We start from the raw sequence: 23,675 nt of genomic DNA, 5'->3' as shown, positions 1-23,675 counted from the left end.
GCAAAAATAAATAAGGAAAAGGAGAAAAGTGACTTCGGCTTTTCTATCCTGTTTTTGTTCTTAGGAAAGTATCAGTCTTTCCCCAGAGTCCTCCACCCACAAGTACCAGGTAGCACGGGCTTTCTTTCAAGATTTGAGCAAGGAAAGCTAACACTTAAAGACACAATAAAGCTCCAATACTTACAATACGTTCAAAGAGATGTGGTTAATATTTAAATATTTAATAGTTTACTTTGCCCAAACACCTGGTTTTCTGCTTATCTCATGAATGCGCACAAATGCAAATGGTTTCCCCTTCAAATACTGTCAGCAAGGAAAAGAAAATGTATTTGCAGTCCAGAAAAAAAAAAAAAAAGTACCACCAAGATCAAAACTAGTATCCTTCCGATGCTTTTTTTTTTTCTCTTCCACGGTGGGTTTTAAAAAGACTTTTCTGCATACAGGTTGACTTACTGGACGTGCAGGGTGTTTAGAAGGAATAGCAGAGAAAGTCTTCCGCTGGTCTGTTTCTCCTTCTGAGCCCAGCGTTTAGAGCTCCAGTGTCAGCCATAGGGCAGCAAAGGACAGAAGTCCCACACCTTGCTTAGAGCCCTACCTTATAATTGTTTAAAAGCCTATGAACGTCGATGAAGTCCTTCTCCCTCCACATTCAGCTTTCATCAGCAGAATGGCCATCCAGGGCACTTTCAGCCCCGTCTACACTGAGTCTCCCCAAGGCCGGTGCGCTGAGCTCAGGGAAATGTGTGCAGGAAGACGCATTCCTTTCCTCCAGGTGCAGCACACGCTCTGTGGGCTGATCGCAATCTCTGGCATTACTGGGTTATGTTTTGTTTTACATGAAGTGAGGGATTCTTGGACTGGTCTTGCTTCCCTCCTTTAAATATGTCAGTAATTGCTTTGAAGCAATGACTAGCCCAAGCTTGCATGGCTGCCCCAGGCTTCAAGTAGCTCATTACAAGCCGGTGTGAGAGGGGTTGGGTTACTGCGAAGGCAAGAGCTCACAGAAGTTGAGGATACAGGAATTCCCTAAAGGACCCTCCTGTGGCTGGAGGGGGGGGGGGGAGTCACAAGTGACAATATGAAGAAGCTGAAAACCTTACTTGAGCCATGAAAAAACTTAGTGTGATTCTAAAGGTATTTTAAAAAGATGAGGTTGGTTTATGATTAATTTAGAAACATGCTCATCCAAGAGGAACCAACAGTAAAGGCCCAGATTGCATTTACCATGGCAACATTTACAACATGGGATTTCAACCTGACCGCTCTACAGCATTTCCCTAAGGAAAATACGAAGAACCCAACACAATGACGAAATAGTTAAATGTTTAACAAATACGCTCTCACTTCAAAAATACTAGATATGAAAGGAAATTTGTCTCAAAAATACTGGATGTGAAAGGAAATTTGTCTCTGGGCTCAGAAGATGAAAGCCATTGTCTTCAGTTATAATCTACATGGTACATTTTGTGGGGAAGGGGGACACTGCATATAATGCCGATGGTGAGAATTTATTCTCCCATTCAAATAAAACGTAATTGAGGCATTTTATGCACATGAGCAAAGAAAGAGAGTAATTCTTGGGAAAAAAACCTACATTTGATCACCTAGCATAAACATTATATTGATCACGAAATAAAAACACTTTACCCACTTAAAATATTTGTAGGTCCATTTTTATAAGGAAATCAAAATACTGAAAAGTAAAATTATAGACAAAGTTATAAATCAATGACTTTCCAGTTAAACATTAAAAAAAATTTTTTTTAACGTTTATTCATTTTTGGGAGACAGAGACAGAGTACGAGCAGGGGAGGGGCAGAGAGAGAGGGAGACACAGAATTGGAAGCAGGCTCCAGACTCTGAGCTGTCAGCACAGAGCCTGACCCGGGGCTCAAACTCATGAATCGTGAAATCATGACGTGAGTCGAAGTCGGACGCTTAACCGACTGAGCCACCCAGGCACCCCACCAGTTAAACATTTTAAATGAGATTAAAATCACTTTCACAAATGTAAACATATTAACTGAATATTATTAATGTTTAAAGAAAGGATCCCATCTTCTCTCAAGCACTATTTTTATCTATTTTATCAACTGACTTTGCATCAAGGAGAAGTATCTCAGTTTGACATGTGGGGCGACCTCTTCCTCTTTGACCTCCCTCCCATCTCTTTTTCTAAGACTTCCTTGCAACACTCTGGAAGAACGTGTAGAGGAAACCCTAGCAGTAACACCCTGAGTTTGGGAAAGTCTCCAGAAAATCGTGACTCATTGCAGCTTAAAAGTGCTTGCATGAAAACAAATACGTAAATAAATAAAAATGGTTGCAAGACAGTGGGGTCCAATTGTTTCTAATCACCTCATCAGGCTTGAGCTCCATAATGAAAAGTGGCTTCGTGTAGTGTCATACAGATTTATTATTCCGGTACTCTGACTGCACAACATGGAAATTCAAGAAAATTGCTGTAAAACAATTGCTGTATGTCTGTGTGAAAATACTACATGCGATCGTATGACCGCAAACACACTCTTCAGAGATACTGCGATCACTCCACGTTTAAGTTCATGCTCTATAAATTCGATTTTGTTTTTTTGGTGACAGGCTGATTAATAATTTCTTTCAAAAAACAGACATGAATTTTCTGATACCCATGAATATTTAAACGTGTTTTTTAAAAGCAGCAAGGCCGTGCAACAGATGTAGCACCCATACCTTAGGGCATGCGTCAAACTTTGAAAGCCTTAAATTACTCATACACTTTGGCACACGCCTAAATATGTCATCTGTGATCATTGTTAGATATTTATCAGTTTACACTCAGTATGCACTAGGAGGCATATTTTTAGGAAGTGGTTCTTATTAATTTCATAATGAAGAAACAGGGCATCCTGTTGTCCCCATGGGGAAGGGACCCAAAAATCCAAGTTGTGGACCAGGTCAGTTGGTCAGGGAACATTCCGAGGGAATAAGAAACTCGTCACCAAGGATGTGGACAGTCAGGCCTGGGGCTGGGCTTGGAAATAACCTGGCTGTGTGATCTTGAATGAGCCCTTTAACTTTTACACATCTGAGTTTCTGGTCCCATAAAATGAAAGGGCTGAATTAGTCACTACATAATTTTTTAAGTTCTAAAATGTCTAGAGGCTATAGGAGCGACTGCTTTTCTGTGCTGACCTAAGTCCAGTTTGTCAGGCTGTTTGGCTGGAAGAGATCAGATGGGTCCCCTCTGCTCTGGACACACCAACACCTCAGTAGACACAGATGTTTTTGCTTCTGTGCAGCCTGCTGTGGCTTGAGTCTGCTTAGCTTCATCTGAGAGGACATTCTCCTGGGGGCCCTGGAGAAAGCCCACCTGGGAAGTGAGATTCTTTGGTAAGGCCAACTATTTAAGAAAAACATGAAAAAGGACAATGTTTCTCGGCCTTTTTTCTTGTGGACAACAGCACAGGGTCCCCTGCTTCGACTCTAACCTGTTGTTAGATATGGCGCAGTGGGATCATTACCTAAAAGGTTTCACAGCCTCTGTGAGGGAAAGAGCACTTGAGAAGGAGCTGGGAAAGTTCCAGTCACAAGCATGGCCTTATGGTGTTGATCAAGTCCCTCCACTACCTTCTGGGCCTCAGTTTCCCTAACTCTTAGTGGACTAGATTATTTCTTAACATTCTTTTCAGATGTAATAGGCAAGGATCTATGTGGAAGAAGTCTGTCCTCATCTTTGTAAACCAGACCTTATAAATGGATTATAGAAAAGCAGATCGTGAATCCACACCTGGGGGTAAGATAAGCCTACCAATCAGGGTAATAGCTGTGCTTTGTTCATGGGGACACGGAGAGATTAGGACTCAGTACAAACTGTAACAATGCTAAATGCAGTATGTTGGACATACACATACACACGCACACACGCGCGCGCACACACACACGGTGTAACTACCTACCTCACATCGTTTAGTTCATAATAGACATTTCTGCTTTCGTCTTTGATGTAAATGGCAACACTGGGCGACTCTAGCATCTTCATGGTGAGCTGCTGTGGAAAGGCACTTACGAAGAGAGCACGGATTGTGTCTGCACTTGTGATTTCATTCGGCATCCTGAGCTGCTTGGTTTCATCCCCATACTGGAGATAGAGAACCCCTGCATGCAAAATGAACAAGGTTATCAGTCCAGATCAAGATGCACACAACACGCAGCAAAAGTTCAGCCACTCCTGTCTTACCACAGACAGCAATGTTCAGGACAAGCTTGGAAAGAGTGTAACAAGAGACATTTGTTTGGAATTTCCAAAGATTCGCATAAATATTCACTTTTATTCTTTGGAGTCCAGGCAGATGTTAAAGAGGCTAATTTTCAACTCTTAAAACCAGAGACAGGAAGCTAACTTCTGGTAGCCGAAAGCAAAAGACAATACTTGATTCCCCTGAAAGGAATATTTAGGAATTTGACTCCGTAGGGTGATTTTCTCCATGTCTTTCGCTAACAAACAACACAATCATTATAGCGATGGGTACGCTATATAGTTTAAATCTTTATAGTCCATTCAGAGACATGTTAAGTGGAAAGGCTACAATATTTCTGTGGCTCTAATACATATTTATTGCATGTTTATACCAAATGAAACTAGCTAAGAAAAGAATCTGGCACCCCAATGTTTCAGAAAGAAAATGGAGCAAACCAGTTACCCAAAAGACAAACGGAAACATCAGATCACAGAATTTTGGAGTTCCAGGGTGTATGTGGCTTCCAATGAACAATACCTCCCGGTATTCATACCCCTGTGAGTGTAATCCCTTACCACATTGTGTCTGGGTTTGACCATGTCTCACTTGTTTTGACCAATGAGACATTAGCATGCAAAATGCAAAATGGAGGCTTGGTAAGTGCTTGCACACTAGACCTTATCTTCTTGATGAGTGTGGTCTTGGACGCTCCCCCACTGAACCAAGCTTCTGTGAGTCCAGCTGAGCCCAATGGCGAGGCCACGTGAAGAAGAATGAAAGTCCTGACTGACAGCCCCCACTAAGCCCCCATTCGATAGCCGGACCACTGGCCAGTCATACGGGTGACCCATCTTGAGAGCACCTCCAGCTCCCAGGTGACCTGCTCCAGCTGTCAGATGGAACAGAAATGCAATGCCCCCTCCAAGCCCTGCCGAAACTACAGAATAAAGCAAATAAATAGTTGTTAATTTAACTCACTATGTTTAGGGTCCCTTGTTATTCAGAAATGTATAACTGAAACAGGATATCAAAGATCCGGACATTTCATTTGAATCCACTTCCTGTGAGAATCTATTGAGGACAGACTAATACCCTTAGAGTAAGCTTTGGCAGGAGAGACTCAAAAGAGAATAGAATATGGTTTCTGATTAAAGATGGCAATTCATGCAACAAATTCGTCTCTATCTCCTCCTGAAAGTCCATTAAGGTGACAACGAAGATTAACAAAGCGTAAATTAAAGAATTAAGGGAATGAGAGAGGAAACAACAACAGACAAGAGAAAGTCAACGCCTAAGTCTTCAAGGGGAGAACTCACACAAAACATGCAGGGCTGGGGCGCCTGGGTGGCTCAGTCGGTTAAGTGTCTGACTCTTGATTTCGGCTCAGGTCATGATCTCAGGGTCGTGAGACTGAGCCCTGCATCAGGCTCTGTGCTGAGCGTGGAGCCTGCTTGAGATTCTCTCCCTCCCTTTCCCTCTGCCCCTCCCCAACCTGTGTGCGAACTTAAGCGCGCACTCTCTCTCTTTCAAAAAATAAAATAAAATAAAATAAAGAAATAAAATAAAGAAATGTCCCTTAAAAAAAAAAACAACAAAACAAAACAAAGGAGGCTAACAAACAAAAAACATGCAGGGCCAGGGAAGCTCCAAAACCAAAGCAACAGATCCTTCTGAGGGGAGGAATTCAGACTGAGTGCAAAGCATGAAGCCCGATGGAACTTTTCCTTCTTTTTAATGGTGCTGCAAACTGTTTGAAACTCCCCTTCTATCCCACTCAGCCAACCGACTCCCTACAGAAGAAGACTTAAGAGGTAGAATAAAACAGACTGGATTCTGGCTCATCAGGCACAGGGGAGAGTGGGTGAGGTGCCTTCTGACAAAATGCTTGCAAAGAGGTGACCCTCAGTCAGGAAGCTGGAGGAACCCTACAGGGGTTCCATTACACTTGAGGGTAATGGTCAAGTGCTGTCTGATCACCTCATTGCGAAGTGGCCCAACCCCATATGAAAGCTTCCAGTTAGTACGACTATGCCCCACTCACAGACTACCCAGGATTAACAGACATTTCACAGAAACCACTAACATGAAACACCAAAATAAACAGAAAACAGAAACTCAGAAAAGATGAGACTGTCCAAGAAAAGGGGAACATTTGGAGAACAAGGGCAGTCTCTGGGAACCATGACAGCAGGAATTAAGAATTGAGGGAGAAGAGGCGTGCCTGGCAGGCTCAGTCAGTAGAGCATGTGACTTTTGATCTTGGGGTTGGGCGTACAGATTACTTAATTAAAAAAAAAAAAAAAATTCAGGGAGGAAGAAAAAGTTGATGAAATCACAGAAAGTAGAGCAAAAAGATGATGGGACAGGAGACAGTGAAAAACAGTAAGAAAAGCAGAATTATTTCAGAGCATCCCAAGTCTTACTAACCGGAATTTGGATAAAAGAGATTAGTAAAAGCAAAAGTTCTACAAAAAGTATCCTGAAAAAATGTTCCCCCACACTGAAGGACCTGACATCAGAGATCGAAAAAGCTTATGAAACACACCACAGACTCGGGCTTGTCACTGAGACATTCCAGATGGTAAGGGGAGAACAGAAGGTCCTACAAGTTCCCAGGATTTGGGGAGGAAGGTCACAAAGAATCAGGAGTCAGAAAGGCATTAGAACAGCCACCCGGAGGGGGCTTGGGTGGCTCAGTTGGTCTAGCCTCTGACTCTTGATTTCAGCTCAGGTCATGATCTCACAGTCCTGAGATGGAGGCCCCCATTGGGCTCTGTGCTGGACATGGAAGCTGTTTAAGATTCTCTCTCTCCCTCTCTCTCTGCCCTTTCCCTACTCTCTCTCTCTAAAAAAAATAAATTAAAAAATTTTTCAATAAAAAAGTAAATAAAATGAAGGAAGGAAGCAAAGAAGGAAAGAAAGGAAGGAAGGAAAGGAAGGAAGGAAAGGAAGGAAGAAAAGGAAGGAAGAAAAGGAAGGAAGAAAAGGAAGGAAGGGAAGAAAGAGAAAGAAAGAAAGAAAGAAAGAAAGAAAGAAAGAAAGAAAGAAGAAGGAAGAAAGAAAGGAAGAAAAAGAAAGTCAGTCAATAGCAACTCAGAAACCAGAAGACAATGGAGAAATAGCTTTGAAAATCCGGAAGGAAATATTTTTGATCTCAGTCTATATCCATGCAGACCATCAATGAGGTATTTATCATAATCAGCTTCTCATGAGGCCTTTCCACCTTGTCCAAAATTTCAGCAACCATTCACCCTAATACTTCATACCCCCATTCTTATTTCATTTCTATTCCTCAGTAACATTCACATACAGTGTAATTCATATTTTAACTCTTGCTGTTATTTGTCATCACTTTCTTCCTCGAGACTGTAACCTTCATGAGGTCTGGGATTGTTTTTTAAACTTTTGTTGTTGTTCACCACAGAACCCTTAGTGCCTATAGATACCACCTGTCGCGCAGCAAGTCCTCAACAAATGTCTGTTGAATGAATGAAGGAATGAATGGTTTGTCAGTCAGCCAAAAGGAATGTTCGTCTGGGGTCTGTGCAAGCTGTAAGGGCTTTTGCTACATGAAACAGCCTAGTAGTCTTGTTTCTGATTTGTACACAGATTAGAAATACTTTCTGAAGTAGCTGTTTCCTTATTCCTTGATTGGAGTAGTCCTTCTGCGCTGAGCATAAGCAGCTAGATTTCCCCTCCGAGGAAATTTTGATCCTCAGCTTCTTCAGGGAGTGAGTTTTTCAAAATATCCATGCCGTTACACATTCCTCAGGGTTCAGAAAAATCCTTTCAAGTCTGTCTGATCACACAGATCTTGCAATTTTTCGTCCCAAACGGGAGACGTGGTGACTGCCCCAATGGGATCGGTAATGCCGTAGCAAAATGCCAAAACCACTCTTGAGGTCTGGGACCCGACCATGCCTGGGCGAGGCCCCCGCCAATGGGTTACTTATGGCCTCGCTACAGTCAAATCACCCAGAGGGCCTGGTTCTCATTCCCACATCTGCATTCTGTACGTGTGTGTGCTTGAAATAGAATTTGTAGGCTCTGAGTGAAAAAAAAAAAAGAAAAGATTGGGCCCAAATGACGGTTACCTCAGGGTCTGGCTGGTGCAGCTGCCAGCTGGGGCTACGAGTCCAGTTAGAGATCGTGAAAATGCGGAGAAGACGGGAAAAATGCCTTTTCAAACAGAGGGGAAGAGTCTTTTTACACTGGATTCAGTTTGCTTTCTCGACTCAGGAGAGGTATTTCGAAATGCTTTAAGTCAGAAGGCAATCTCTTAATATATGATGGCGTTTTACTGGCACAGCGATGAGATTCAGTACACGCTGGCTATTTTCCTAGCCCTCGGCTGTACTGCCTGATCCAGATTCCAGGGGCAGTCTGAAGGACTTTGGATCATAAACTCTCATTTTGTGAAGGAGGAGGACAGGGAAACGCCTTTAGAGGTCTGCTATGTGTCAGCAACAGGATGCACGTTTTTCCCATCAGCACTGTGTCTCCTGTCAGGTGGCTATGATGGCCCCGTGTCACAGATAAGGAAAAGGAAGATCAGAAGGTCCAAGGTGCCTGCCTAAAGCGAAAGCTAGTAAATGGCTATCTAGCTTCGATATCCCATTCTGTCAATCCACAGACCCCATGATCCCTCCCTTGACGCATAAGGCGTCTGAAATTCTGCACGGAGTCTTACCCATCTCCTCCAGTCTTCCTCTCTGGACAATGCTAGCTGTCCTCACACTCTTCTCCTGCCCATCTGCTTGATGATACTGAAGCATGATGGGGGTGGGGGGCAGCTCAGAAAAAAAGATTCCCGTCTTTAAGTCTACTTAAACGCTGACACATGGTTGGAAACAATCCACTTTGCCAAGGGGAGCCGGGGCAGGCATAGGGCTCTGAGAGCAACAGTATTGAAATCAACCTCAAGACACCTGGAGCCCCTCTGAGAGGCCAGAATGTCCCAGGGTTCTTCCACCTCAATGGCCCTGCAAAGGCAATGCGGATTTTTCACCAAGAACTCTTGGTCACATTTTACAAAACAGAAATAAAGTACGCTTGGCAGGTCACGCTGGGGCTATACATCCTTATAATCTTTTGAATATTGGAATGAGTTCCGGAACGTGGGACATCTCAAATATTCCTTGTCTTGATGTAGTTAAGCAAGGATTTTCACCCAGTCGCCTAGCTACGGACTGAATGTCTGTGTGCTTCCCCCCCCCCCCCATTCTTATGTTAAAACTCTAATCTCCCAGGTGATGGTGTTTGGAGGTGGGGCCTCTGGGAGGTAATTAGGCCCCCGAGGGTGGAGGACCCCGATGCCAGGAGTGCCCTTCTAAGAAGAGACACAAGAGTTTGTTTTCTCTCTCCGTTCTCTGTCACATGGACATAGACTGAGAAGAGAGCCATTGGCAAATGGTGAAGTGGGTCCTCCCCGGGCACCAGCCGGATTTGCTGGCACCTTGGTCTTGAACTTCCAGCCTTTGGAACTGTGACGAATACGCTGTTTTAAGATACTCTGTGTATGCGAGTTTGTGACAGCAGCCTGAATGGGCCAATACAGACCTCAGTCTCCCATTGCTGCCCTATTACCCCACACCAGGCCGCAGTCCTATGGCACTCTGGATGTGCCGCAAATCTTGCTGTTCTGTGAACTCAGCATGCACGCTTGCGACGCACGCTGCACCGCCACCGTGGGTGACCTTCCCACCAGTTTGCTCGGCACACACACTACCTCCTCTGAGCGATCTTCCCCGACCACTCCTCTGTCACGTTTCCACTGAGAATCGAGGGATTAATTTTTCTTTCTTTTCAAGTTTATTTATTCTGAGAGACAGAACAAGAGAATGCGTGTGCGTGCACGCAAGCAGGGGAGGGGCAGAGAGAGGCTCTGTGCCGTGAAGGCAGAGCCCGACGTGGGGCTCAAACCCACGAACTGGGAGATGGTGACCTGAGTTGAAATCAAGAGCTGGACGCTTAACCATCAGAGCCACCCAGGTGCCCCAGGAATTAATTTTTCTTACACCTGTGCTCACATTGTGTTTTACTGAAATTATAAGCATGGCTTTTTTTTTAAAAATTAATGTTTATTTATTTTTTAAGAGAGAGATCGAGTGCAAGCAGGGGAAAGGCAGAGAGAAAGGGAGACGTAGAATCCGAGGCAGGCTCCAGGCTCTGAGCTGTCAGCACAGACTCATGAACCGTGTCTTTTTTCACCAAGGAAGAGTGTGAGGACAGCTAGCATTGTCCAGAGAGGAAGACTGGACTCAAACTCATGAACCGTGAGATCGTGACCTGAGCTGAAGTTGGATGCTTAACCGACTGAGCCACCCAGGCGCTCCACAAGTATAGCTTTTAATTCCACAGTATGATTACCTGCATTCATCAGATGGGAATATATAGTAGAATGTTAGACTCGTAGTAGATGCTCACATATCTTTCAGCTGAAATGAATTCAATTCTCCCTGTAATGTGGCCAATCTAATATGTATGCTTCCCTTCTGGCATGCCTTCCACAATCTCCCCTAAATGGCATTTCCCACAGGCAGATGATGGGGACAATCCAAATGACCTACATTCCTCAGTTTCTCCAAATCCAATGTATGATTATGCAAATCAGTATCTGCATTACAACTATTGCAAATGGCCAATTGCCTTAAAAATAGAAAGAGTGCTTATAGTACTTTCCGAGGGAACTCAGTTGTCAACTTAATAAGAAAAATATAAATATGAAAATATTAAGATAGCTTTTTATACCTGTGAAATTGGCAAAGGTGTTTACAATATAATAAACAGTGCTGACAAGGGTTGGGAAAATGAATTTTCTCACATACCACTGTTGGGAAAGTAAACTGACAGTGCTTCTCTAAAGGGCTATTTGTGTCAAAAGCCCTCTAAATTATACATACGGTTTGAGCCGGTAATTTCATTTCTACATATTTATGCATAAAGATGTAGTGGTCAGGATGCTCAATAAAGCATCATCTATAGGAAGAACATAGGGGAATTCCAACATTAGGGGAGTCATTTAATAAATCCATTCATTTGATAAATCAATTCGTTGAACACTATGCTGTCATTAAAGGAATTCTAGAAGGATACGAGAAAATTTTTATAGTTTGTTAAGTGGTAAAGCATACTACAAAACAGAAAGGAACCAGATTTGTAGAAATCAGTTAATCACCTTGATGGCAGGGATGATGGAACAGGTCTTGTTTGGTCTGAAGCTTATACAGTTTTGAGGGACCTCTTTAAGAACAATTAGAAATAGCAAATCCAGTAGGAAAGTTAATTACTTATGCATGGGGACCTGAACCTTGGTTTCATCAAGTTCATGGTAAGTCTACCTATTTGATGACTGCACACCAAAGTGACAAGAAGAGTCACTGTCTTTGGGTGATAAGGTCATGGATGACATTGTTCTCTCCGATTTTTCTGCATATTCTCCATTTCCTAGAATAAGTATGCTTTCATTTGATCATTTGAAAAGGTAACCTCCACAGATCTAAAGAGACTGGCCAACTAGGGATTCTCCTCAGGAAACTGGGGAGTTTTTTCAGCCGGAAGAGATGGGCCAAGGAGGCTGCTCCTAGAAAGATTTCCGTTGGCTTCGGAAGAATTGTAAACTGGCATCCGAAATGGGGACGACATTGGTGGTTGATATAAACAAAAGATTCCAGGTTAGTTAACACGCTGGTGTATCCTTAAGAGACTGAATTCAAGAGTCTTATGATTTAGAACAAAATGAACTGAAGGGGACCTGTAGGGATGGCTTCATCCCTTCACTACATAAGCCCCTATGATATGCCGGGTCCTATACCAGAAATGGGAAGTACAGAGGTAAGCCTCTGGTCACCCTCTGTGTTCTAACCCCTCCAGAGGGGCTCCATAAACGACACTGTTCTTTAGAAGTTAGCGATTCATAGCTAACACCCGCTGGCATTCTGTTTCGGACACAGCAGCGTTTTCAAGACAAGTCTGCGTGGGTTCCTTGAAAAGCTCCAGCATGCCCTCAGATGTCAGTAACTTTTCCCGTCCTGAGCAGACCCATGCTGCTATGTCCCTTCCTATGGAGTAGCTTTTCAAGCAGGTGACAAAGCAGGATGGCGACAGTTGCCTTGTGAGGAGGAACAAGGTAATAGAAAATTTATTCTCCATAGAAAGTTGATAATCTTTATTTTTGGAATAACCTCTCAGCTTTCAGTGTCTTTGTTTTGGGTAACCAGCAACTCTTTGCAGAAGTATCTGAAGAATGATTATATCAATCAAATAGCTGCTTATTTCATCCAGATACCTGATATTTAAGGCAATGTAAGACTTTGTGAAGTCTTTTAACTAATTTATCTTCTATTAGTTATAATTGAGGAACTATGGAGGCCCTCTGGAGAATCCCTAAGGGAGAGTCTTTATGAAAGACTAAGAATTTCCTGGAAAATAAATGCAATTTTATGCCGAATTCTAATTTACAATGTGCTTTAAAGAGTCCTAATTGTGGAGCCACCTGCATTAGCATCATGGAAGAAGATGTTAAAAAAAAATAAGTCTGTTGGAAGTTGAATATGATAGAGTCTTGCCCCACTCAACAACCTGACAGGCAGTAGTCACTGGACAGAGATCCTGCTCGGAGGCACTCATTCTCAAGACAAAGTCTTAGTCATGGCACCATTGCGATTAACTCCTTAACTTTATTTTGTTCCAGACAAATCGGTATACCTGGGACTCAAGTGATATGATAGTACCATTGAAGTGAGATCCCAAGGCATTTCTCTAAGAAAAAAAAATGCCTTGAAGAATGTGTTGATGACTTCTGGAATTCAAGCTGTGTTAAAGTCATGAGTGTGTCAGATGCTGACTTCTGGGGCTGGGACTCTATTCATTCCCAGTGGATCTTACTGGTCTTTTACATGGATAGTTAGAAACTTGTCTCTGAAGAAGCTATAATGCACAGTCACTACAGAACCTGCGCAACGTCAAGGGAGTCAATAACTTAATCTTGAAGGTTAGTCAGCAATTAGGGTGGAAAATGCATACCGGAATCTAGGAATTAAGTGAGAAACACCGGAATTAAGTATGAGAAGTACGGTACAACTGTAACTAAATTCTTTCTTATACTTCAGGTGAGCAGTCAGTTAAATTAAACATCGCAATGTCCATTCATTTTATGTTTTTAAGTTTTTTATTGTTATTTTATTTTAGAGAGAGAGAGAGTACAAGCAGGGGAGAAGAGCAGAGAGGGAGAGGGAGAGAGAGAGAGAGAGAGAGAGAGAGAGAGAGAGAGAATATTAGGCATGCTCCATGCTCAGCACAGACGCTGATGTGGGGTTTGATCCCACGACCCTGGGATCATGACGTGAGCTGAAACCAAGAGTCAGCTGCTCAACCGACTGAGCCACCCAGGCGCCCTGTCAATTCATTTTATAAGGCTAGTATTAATCTGAATGATAGGCAAGTAGTAAAAGGAAAAGCTTGAAATTTAAACGCAACCCCCTAAATAAAATATTAGCAAAACAGACCTAGCAAAGTATGAAAAAATACATCATGACCAAGAAGAATTTATCTCAGGAATATAAGGATGGTTTGACACTACATAGTCTAGTCCTAATATATTCTACAATAAGAAATAAGAGGAGCTCTAGACGATAATCTTGATAGCGTCAGAAAAAGGTTAAGAAAAAATAAGTTAAAAGTAAGAACTCTTTTAATTTGGCGAAAGGTATCCAACCAAAAACCTCAAAGAAGGGTAACGCTTAATGATGAAACATTAGAAACATTGTCCTTAAACTTGGATTTTTGTGGGGGAATAGGAGCACCAGGCTGGCTCAGTCAGTGGAGCATGAGACTGTTGATCTCAGGGGTGTAAGCCCGAGCCCGATGTTGGGTGTAGAGATTACTCAAAAACAAAACCTTGAAACTCAGATTTTTTGTTATTGCTGCATCTGAAGTCAGTCTGAGTAGCACCGTTAGTACAAGAAAAAGAAATAAAAACGCATATGGATTAGGAGGGATAATCAAAACTGCTTTTTCTCAGGTGATATAACAGTGAATCCAAGGAAACCTGCAGACACACTATTAGAACTAATGAGGATTCAGTATGACTGAATGATGTACAATCAATATCTAGATTCAACAGCAACCCCAGATACTAGAAAAAAAATTAGAGAATACAGTTTAATAAAAATATACCACTGACAGCAACAATCCTGCAATTCTGAAGAAAACAGTAAGAGGGAGTACTTGCTGTATTAGCTATCAACACTATTAACACTGTGGTTTTGGCACAGGGATGGAACAAACAGAATTATGGAACAAAACAGCCCGGAAAAAGACACGGGATTTATGAAAGCTTGATATATGGCAGAAGGAGTGGGACAAAGCCATGAAGAAAGGACTATTCAAGAAGTAGTGTGAGGAAAGCTGGTTCTCAAAATGGAAAAAGTAAAAAAAGAAAAAAAAATCCTTTCCTTATGCTATAAGTAAAATAAATTCCTGATGGACTAAAGACCTGTGAGAAGTTAAAACTACGAGATTTAAAAAACAAAACAAAACATGATGCTGTCTGCTAACACACTGATATGGGGACTTTTATTTTATTTTATTTGAGAAAAAGAGAGAGAGAGAGAGAGAGAGGAGCAGAAGGAGAGGGAGAGAGAGAACCTTAAGCAGGTTCCACACCCAATGTGGAGCCCAACGCGGGGTTCGATCCCATGACCTGAGCTGAAATCAGGAGTCAGATGATTAACTGACTGAGCCACCCAGGCATTACAGGGACTTTTAAAAGAAATAAAAACCATAAGCCATAGAGACAAATACAGCTGAATGACACTACATTACAGAATATTTTTACTGTAAAAGGCATTATCACCAAAATAAAGAAGACAAACCACAGTCTGAGAGAAGTCATTTACAAGTCACGTGTTCTACCAAGGACTAGTATTCAGAATAAATAAAGAACCCTTATCAATCAATAAGAAAATAGAAAGCGGGAAATAATAGATATCCCAAACTCACGGCATAAGAAGGCAACTCGCAGAGGAAGAAGCCCCAGCAGCCAATAATCATAAAAGTGCCCAACCTCACTATTGATTATGGAAATAAAAATGGAAACCATGGCATTGCATACCCATCAGAGAGGCAAAAGTCAGTAAACCCAGTGACCCCAAGTATTGGTGAAGTCATGAAAAATGCAGTCTGCTCTTCACTGCTCGTGGGATACCTGGTAAAACCGAAGATGTTCATCCCGCCACCTGACTTTAAATTATCCATCAGAGAGAAGAATCTCACAAGCCAAGCACTTGTTCTAAGATGCTGTTTACAGCACCATTTCCCACCACTTTGTTCTCACTGGTTTATTCACATAATGGGACAGTAAACAGCATTTACAATGAAGAAACTAGAACCATGTCTATCGACGTGTATCAATATCAAAAACATAATGTTGCATGGCCGCAGAAAGTTACCAAGGATGCACGCAGTATGTTCCTATTTGTGTAAAGTTTTATAATGCAGAAAAATAATATATACTATTTATGATATACCAGTAGGAGCACTAAAAGTGGCAGGACAGTCACATCCCCCAACTTCAGCATGTAGTTAGCTCTGGGAAAGTAGGGAGGAAGAAAAGAAGATCGAAGTTTACATTTTACTTCTTTAAAAATGCCAGAGGGCCTGAAGCAATTACAGAAAGATAGTTTTCCTTTCAGGGCACCCAGCTAGCTCAGTCAGAGGAGCATATGACTCTCGATCTTGGGGCCGTGAGCTCAAGCCCCATGTTTGGGACAGAGACTAGTAAAACAAAAATAACTTTAAAAAAAGAGAGAGATACTTTTCCTTTTAAAATTTGACAGAAATGTATAGAGCACTTTCCATGTACCAGACACTGACCTTTCCAAACATTAACTCCTTTAATCTTCTCTATGAGGTCGCTACTGTAATTATCCCCATTTCACAGATGAAGAACACTGAGGCAAGAGAAGTAACTTGTATGACTCATCCTCCCTGTTAATGACAGTAACCACTGTACTATGCTGTCTCTCAACTGTTAAACAGATGCAAATATCTGTTTAACTTTGGTAATGTCTATTATATTTTCTGTCTTTTTCCATTCAAAAAACTAAAAACCACATGTGCGTGTGTATATATATATATATACACATATATGTATGTATATTACACATATACACACACATATGTGTGTGTGTGTGTATGTGTGTGTGTATGTGTGCACACACACATACATATATTTAAAAGAATGCCAAATAATGCTGTCTAAATAGTGTCACTTCCACAGAGCACCCAGGAGCTTATACCTGAATGTAATTATGGGAATTTGGGAAGTTTTCCTTGACTTTTGATAAAAGAATGGGTATGGGAATTTTACAGTACAAAGGATAAAGGGCACAAAAGGAAGAAGAAGATTTTCTTAAAGACAAGAACAAAAGTGTGAAAGTATAGTAATCCTGGTCTCAGAAAAACATTTCTCGACCTTTCAGGGATATGCAAAATGCAACTTTTACAGTTTCCAATGCATGTTTTCAAAGTACCAGAAAGACTCTAGCTATAATTCAGAAAAAGCCTATAACCACCCCACTAGATTTGTACATCCTGCATTTTCTTCAATCATTCTGATAAGCAGATTTAGGTACAGAGATCATGGACATTAGTAAGACACCATCTGAGTTACTCTGAAACTTATTTTCTTCCCTGCTAAATTATTAGTATTTTACATAATAATAACCACTAATTATTTTGGATGAAGAAACAGATCTCTAGCAAAGTTTTCAGTATGAAATTCTAACTTTTATGTCATTTACATGTAGATTTCAAAAACCCACCACTATTCAGTGTTAATTTTATTATTCAGAATTTCTTTTGTTTTCTACTATTCTGTGAAAATTACTCTGCTCGAAAAGGTAACAACCTTCTTCACCCTCAAGCTGGGGGAGAAAGACATTGCAAGATGTTGACAGGATGAGCCTTTTTTCTCCCCTTGTAGGCAACCCCCCCAGGATCACCAGGGATTTCCCGAGGAAACTTTCCGGGTAAATCGGAGCAGTGTTGCTTATTTATACTTTGATATGCTAATGGCAATAAAATAAAAACCATCCTTTGCTGACAAATGTCATAAACAAATGCCAAGAGACCCACTCTCTAGGATTTTGCTCCAGAGGGCAGACTCCCGACTTTGTGAAACTCATGTTTATAAAGTAGTAACTGTGGGATACTTGGGCCCCAAAGAGTCTTGCCTTCTGGTGCCACTTCTTCCCACATCTTTTCTCTGCCTTGGTACCCCAGCTGTACCCCTTGGTCTCCCCCCAAAGTCCAGGCTTAGACAGGGGGTCCCATCCCCGGCAAGGCTGGTCTCTGTGGGTCTGTGACTGTCATGGAACTCATCCACTCTCTAGCAGCTCAGGGAAACATGCTGCGGTGGGGGGTGGAGGGGGAAATGACCTTCAGCTATCGGTCAGACTGTCAGCAAACGACTGGCCTTTGTCACCCTGAAGCCTAGGGGTGGATCTACTCATGTCACCAGGCCCAAAAGGGGGAGCTGCCTCAGTGAAAAAGGGGAGCTGCCTCAGCTGAAAGGTGACTCTCTGGCCACAGGCAGCCATTGAGGGATATTCAGGAACACTCGCTCTTCTGCTCCCCAAGTCTGCGAGAGAGGGCGATGCAGGGCGTGTGGCCAACTAGGAGGGTGAGGCATGCACTGGGTAGAGCAGCTGTTCGTCTTCTGGGCTGCTTTTTCTCAGCTTCTTCTTAGGTGTCTGAGGGGGAGGCTCAGAATTCTTTTCCAGAAAGTGGTGAGAAAGAGAGTGTGGGCAGTTTGGGGGAATTCATATCTCACTGGCCTTCATTTGGAGCTCTTAAAAAAAAACCAGACTTGCTGTTTCTCTTTCGTGACCCAAAAATACAAGGCAACCTACCCGATGTCCTCCTGTCGTCGGAATGATCGACTTCCTTAATGTCTGGGGTTCCATAGAAGCGCAGGGCCCATGTGCAGGAGTCCCCATGGAAGGAGGGCCAAACTGTGTGATGGAGGAGGGGTGCGGGAAAGGGACCCTGCCCCGGGCACTGCGCTTCAGAGCTTCTCCCCAAGTACTGAGGGGTGATGGAGGCGCGGCTGTCAGCAGGGCCCACGTGGGCTGGATAATCGCTCACATGTGCGTGGTGGAAATGAGGACAGGCTGGGGGTGGGGAAGCCCTTCTTCATCTCGTGACCCAGCACAGAACTCCGTGAGCATTTCTGAGAATGCTAAAAGCAAATCTAGTTTTTGACGTGGTCACAAAGGTATATTTATCGAAGGATGAGGAGAGAATACATTTCATCTAACAGTTGGCCAGCTCGATTTATAGTTTTAAAAATATTTAGACAGATGGCACATGAGCCCCTGTGCTCTTGCCCCAGGCAGGCTTGAGTGTGACACGGAGAGACGAGAAGCATTCCCCCCAACGTCGGCATCGAAGCCGGGGACGGGACCTTCTTCACCTTCCGGCACTCGGGGTGGGTGTGCCGTCCACTCTATCAACAGATGCCTTTCTGTTGATTTTGTTCTGAGCAGTCCTAATGGAAGCAGGCACCTGAGTGTCCTCAACTCCTCCCGCGATTCGGTGCCTTCATTTCTGGGTTTATGTCAGTAGAAAGGCGGTGTCACGCGAAGCTGACGTTAGTGTCTCCACGTTTTTTATACGGTGGCGAACTGCTTTCCGTGCCGCTTAAAGCTTTGCGTTTTTCCTATTACTGTCACCTGCTAATCATTCTGTTTATCCGTTCACTACCTGATTCCTCCGGGCTTTCGGCGGACTCTCCCGGGGCTGCCGTAAAGGTTCCCTCTGCCGTGACGGGCCACGGCTGTCCTGTGGACACTCCCAGACAGACCCAGCCAGGCTCCAGCCTGAAGTGGGCAGTGACACACAGCATGAGGCAGGGTGAGTCTGTTCCGAGGCTTGTCCCTGGCTTCCTGCCCATCCCCACTCCCTGTGTCTTCCCTGCTGCTCCAGTATCGCTCCTCCTGTGTCCTCGGGTCCATGCCAGAGGGTGTGGACCTTCTGGGAGCCTCCTCCGTGTCTTCTGTCCCTGCCCCTCCGCACGCCCTGTCCCTGTGGGGAGATCTGGAATATCGTGTCAGTCCCGGCCAGAGGCATAAAGGGGTTCCCAAGAGAGCTATTGTCTAGAAGAATCCAGAGAGATGGCGGTGGAAAGGCCGGGGACGAGTGCTCAGGACTTACTGTCGTGTGACCAGGAGAGGAGAGAGGATGGTGGTGGAGCCTGAGCTGTTCGTCAGGTGTTCGGATCTAGGTCCTTTGGTGGCACATGTCCCGGTGGGGGCGGGGGCTTTTCAACGTTTTTGCCAGGCTTCTCTAATTTTCCCAAGGCTACCCTTGTTGGCCATTTCTTGCTTTAAGAGCAAGTGGGAAAAGAGCGTTGCTGCTGGGGGGAATCCCAGTTGCACAGGGGTAACGAGATGAGGCCACACTCTCCCCCACCCCACCCCTGCTACTGCCCGGCCCCCCAGCACGCAGGGACTCCAAGGAAGGAGTGACTCAGGGTGCTAGGGGCCACGATGACGATCTCCAGGACCGGGCTCCACAAGTGACCTTTTGAATCGCCCTCAAAAGACCCCGGAAGACTTTTCATTGTACCTTTACCTTCTGTTCCTTCTGGTACTTTCCAAAGGGGCACGTAGGAGACATCACACATGGCTGTTTCCTCCTCCCCATTTCCCTTTGAGGTTCCAGTGCTGCCTTTTAAGAGCAGCTTCTGTTCTCAGCCCCAAGATCACAACAAAGAACAAATGTCTGAGGGTGGCTAAGGCAGCTGAGGGAGTGGTGGGTGGGGACAGGCCGCAATGACAAAAGCGTCCCTGCTCAGATCCCTGTCCCCTGGTCTCCTTTACCACTGCCCGTAAAATATCATCCCTGCTTCCAGATCCACCATAAATAACCTTTCTTTCCCCTCTCCCCACTTTCGTAGGTAAGAGACCCCCCCCCCCCCCCACCGCCAAATGTCTCAAGATCAAAATGATAATTGTTGACATTCCTACTAAAGGCACCTGCTTGATTAGCTAAGGGATCAATCAAGCCACGTTGTTGCCTGGGGCTGCCCTCATCAAAGCATGCACTGGACACACTGAGCACTTATCCCTCGCTAGAAGAAACCTGGAGAAAACAAGACCCAACTCAAATGACTGTCACTTACAGGCGTCCGTGCATTCTCTTGGCTTTATTTTCTACAATAGCAGGTCCACGGATATATAAACGTTATGCTTTAAAACAAACGTAACACAAGAGAGAATAATAAGCTTGGTCCCTTTTCCACAGCACAAGTAATTCTACTTCCCTAGTGGGCTCATCCAGGTTAAAACAACTAGAGGCTAAGCAGATCCTTAAATGAAAGCTTGAGGAATAGAGAACATTCACAAAGCTCAGGGCCATTTTACATGCACAGAGCAGGAGCGCTGCACCCACTTCAGCACAATTAATGCCATAAAAGAGAGATTTCAGGGGCGCTCGGGGGGCTCAGTCAGTTAAGCATCTGACTCTTGATTTCAGCCCAGGTCATGATCTTGCAGTTCGTGGGTTCAAGCCCCGCGTCAGGCTCTGTGCTGACAGTGCTGAGCCTGCTTGGGACTCTCTCTCTCTCTCTCTCTCTCTCTCTCTCTGCCCTTCCTCTGCTCTCTCTCTCAAAAATAAATAAACATTTTATTTAAAAAAAAAAAGACAGATTTCATTCCCTCTAGAAATATTTGCTGAGTACCTGCCACACTGTTTTCTGAAGGTTGGGGATACAGCAGGAAGCTCAGAGGTCCTAGCTTCTACTGGTGTAGGAGAGACAATAAGCTCACAGACAGGAATGTGTAGAGTGGGCCAAATAATAGGGAACCAAACAAAACAGGGCGTGGGGGACAGAGAGCAGTGGGGTTGGAGTGGGTGGATTGCTATTTTATTCACAGGAGTTGGATGACCGCTGCTAAGATATTTGAAAGAAAGGTGGGAGCCGGTCTTGTAGGTATGTGGGCAAAGAACAATCCAGGCAGAGGGAACAGCAAGTTCCCTTGAGGCAGGAGCAGCAAGGGGCCGGCACGTTTGGAGGGAAGTGAGTGGGGTGGGGGACAGGAGGAGGAGAGGAGATGGGGGAGGAGTCTCCGTAAGCCGGGAAGCCAACAGAGGGCTGAAAGCAGAGGTGTGGCAAAAATGAGATTTATTTACCAGAGCCACTGTGCTGAGAACTGACTCCCGGGGACAAGGACCCACCTCAGGAGACCACCGGAATTGAAGGCACTAAGCCAGGAGAGAGAGTGTGGTAGTTTGGACCTGGGCAGAGTCCTAGGGATGGTGAGCAGTGACCAGATATCTGGATAGATGCTGCAAGGAGGGTGAATAAAATTTTCTGACAGATTAAGTGTGAAATGAGATCAAAGGAGGGGTCCAGGCAACCGGCAGGAGGGGGACGCAATCAACTGAGATGGGGAAGACGCTGGAAGGACTGGGTGTTGTTGACGAAGAACTAGAAGTTCATTTTGGAGCCTGTTAGGGGGAGATGTCGAGTAGGTGATGTGAAATATGAATCTGGACTTCAGGGGAGAGGTCTGAGCCGGAGGGGTCATTATCATTGTTACAGACTGAATGTTTATGTCCTCCTCTCAACTTGTATGTTGTAGTTGCAACCCCCAATGGGACAGTATTTGGAGGTCGGCCCTTTGGAGGGTGATAAGGTTTATCTGAGGACATGAAGGTGGGATTAGCACCCTCATAAGAAGAGACACAGGAAAGCTTGTCCTCTTTCTTTCTCCCTGCACAGGTACCAAGGAAGGGCGACATGAGGACACAGAGAGAAGGTGGTTGTCTGTAAGCCAGGAAGACTTGGACTTCCCAGCTTCCAGAACTGTGAGAAAAGAAATTCCCATGGTTTAAGCCACCAAGTCTGTAATATTTTATCATGGCAGCCCAAGGTGACGAAGTCAACCATACAGGGGACATTCGGCACCATGGGACCAGATCAGATCACCTGGGGAACTAGTATAACTGAGAACAGATGGAGTCTGGGGGCTGAGACCAATGCTTATGGGTGAGAAAATGAGAAGGAACGAAAAAGAAGACTTAAGAGGAGCAGTCAGTAGGGCGCCCGGGGGGCGCAGTCGGTTAAGCATCCGACTTCCGCTCAGGTCATGATCTCGCAGTTCACGGGTTTGAGCCCCACGCTGGATTCTGTGCTGCCAGCTTGGAGCCTGGAGCCTCTTCAGATTCTGTGTTTCCCTCTATCTCTGCTCCTCCCCCGATTGTGCTCTCTCTCTCAAAAATAAATAAACATTTAAAAAAATTAAAAAAAAAAAAAAGAGGAGCAGTCAGTGGGGTAGGAAGACTGACGAGTGAGAAGTGTCTAGGAAACCAGGAGAAGCATATGTCTTAAGGACAGCAAGTGACCTAGCATGCCAGGCACTGACAAGTCAAGTAAAACATTGTTAATAATAAAACATTGTTAACATGTGGGGGTCACTGGTGACCTTGACCAGAGCTGTTTCTACGGAGTGGTGGGACTAAAGGTCTGAATGGGCGGGTTCAAGAGAAATCCTAGGAGAGGAAATGGAGGCAGGGCTTATAGACAACACTTTCCAGTCATTTTGTCATAATGAGGCAGTAACTGGAAGGGGATTTTGTAAGATACGGGGGAGCTTAAGCTAAAGCACTGGGTAATCCAGTCTCAAAATAGTCCCAAACGGTTGCTGAAGACTGACAAGCAGGTCAGATGAGCCACGGCTCAAATGCCATCAGTAATAACAGAAATATTTTTAGAAGGTTCAGATTTCTTTGACCAAATATTTTTGTGGTATTCTTCCAATCTGAATGGAAAATTGTAACAAACATAAAAAAAAAAAAATTGCACAGGATCTTTCTTTGAGAATTCTGCAGACACAAACAAATTTTGGTCACAGTGATAGGTAGCAATCTGGCTAGGACTTGCTCCTTTGCAGATGTAAGTAATCCACCCACTCCGATGACTTCTCTGGTTTTATAAGGCACACTCTGCAAGGGTTGGATGCTCCTTCCATGATCTCGGTGGTATGCTTGGCCAGAAGCAAAAGCGTCAATTTCCATCAGCAACTTCCTACTGATAACATCTAGTCTCCAAATTCCAAAGAAAAATTAAGTTTTCAATGTTCGCAGCTTGATGCAAGGAAACATACTAGTGTCTGTTTAGATGGGAGACATGTTGCAAATGAAAGAAAAAAATCACACTGGAGTTTAAATTTTCCACTATTTTCTTTCTCTCTGCCATAATATGCTTTCCTAAGATTGGTGATGCTTGAAAATATAATGGAAAATATAGATTTTTAAGAAAATCACATATATGCATGTATATATATGTGTGTGTGTGTATATACACATATTCACACATGTACATATGAATGTATACACAGTTTCTCATAACGGATAAACCAAGGAGTAATTAACCATTAGTATTATGAA

The 23,675-nt window shown here is 43.9% G+C and overlaps 1 protein-coding gene across 10 annotated transcripts in view; it reads right to left on the bottom strand.

Annotated features, from left to right (window-relative positions):
* KIAA1217 (KIAA1217 ortholog) overlaps positions 1-23,675 on the bottom strand; it is a 302,038-nt gene that overhangs the window by 95,347 nt on the left and 183,016 nt on the right. For all 10 annotated transcript variants that reach the window (XM_049624709.1, XM_049624710.1, XM_049624700.1 and 7 more), the window contains one exon: positions 3,939-4,137. In XM_049624709.1, coding sequence (XP_049480666.1) covers positions 3,939-4,137 — 199 coding nt within the window. The remainder of the gene's footprint in view (positions 1-3,938; positions 4,138-23,675) is intronic.

The sequence above is a fragment of the Panthera uncia genome, chromosome B4 (assembly GCF_023721935.1).
Source record: "Panthera uncia isolate 11264 chromosome B4, Puncia_PCG_1.0, whole genome shotgun sequence".
NCBI lineage: Eukaryota > Metazoa > Chordata > Mammalia > Carnivora > Felidae > Panthera > Panthera uncia.
Note: the sequence above shows the minus strand (reverse complement) of the source record. Positions and strands in the feature narration are given on the sequence as shown.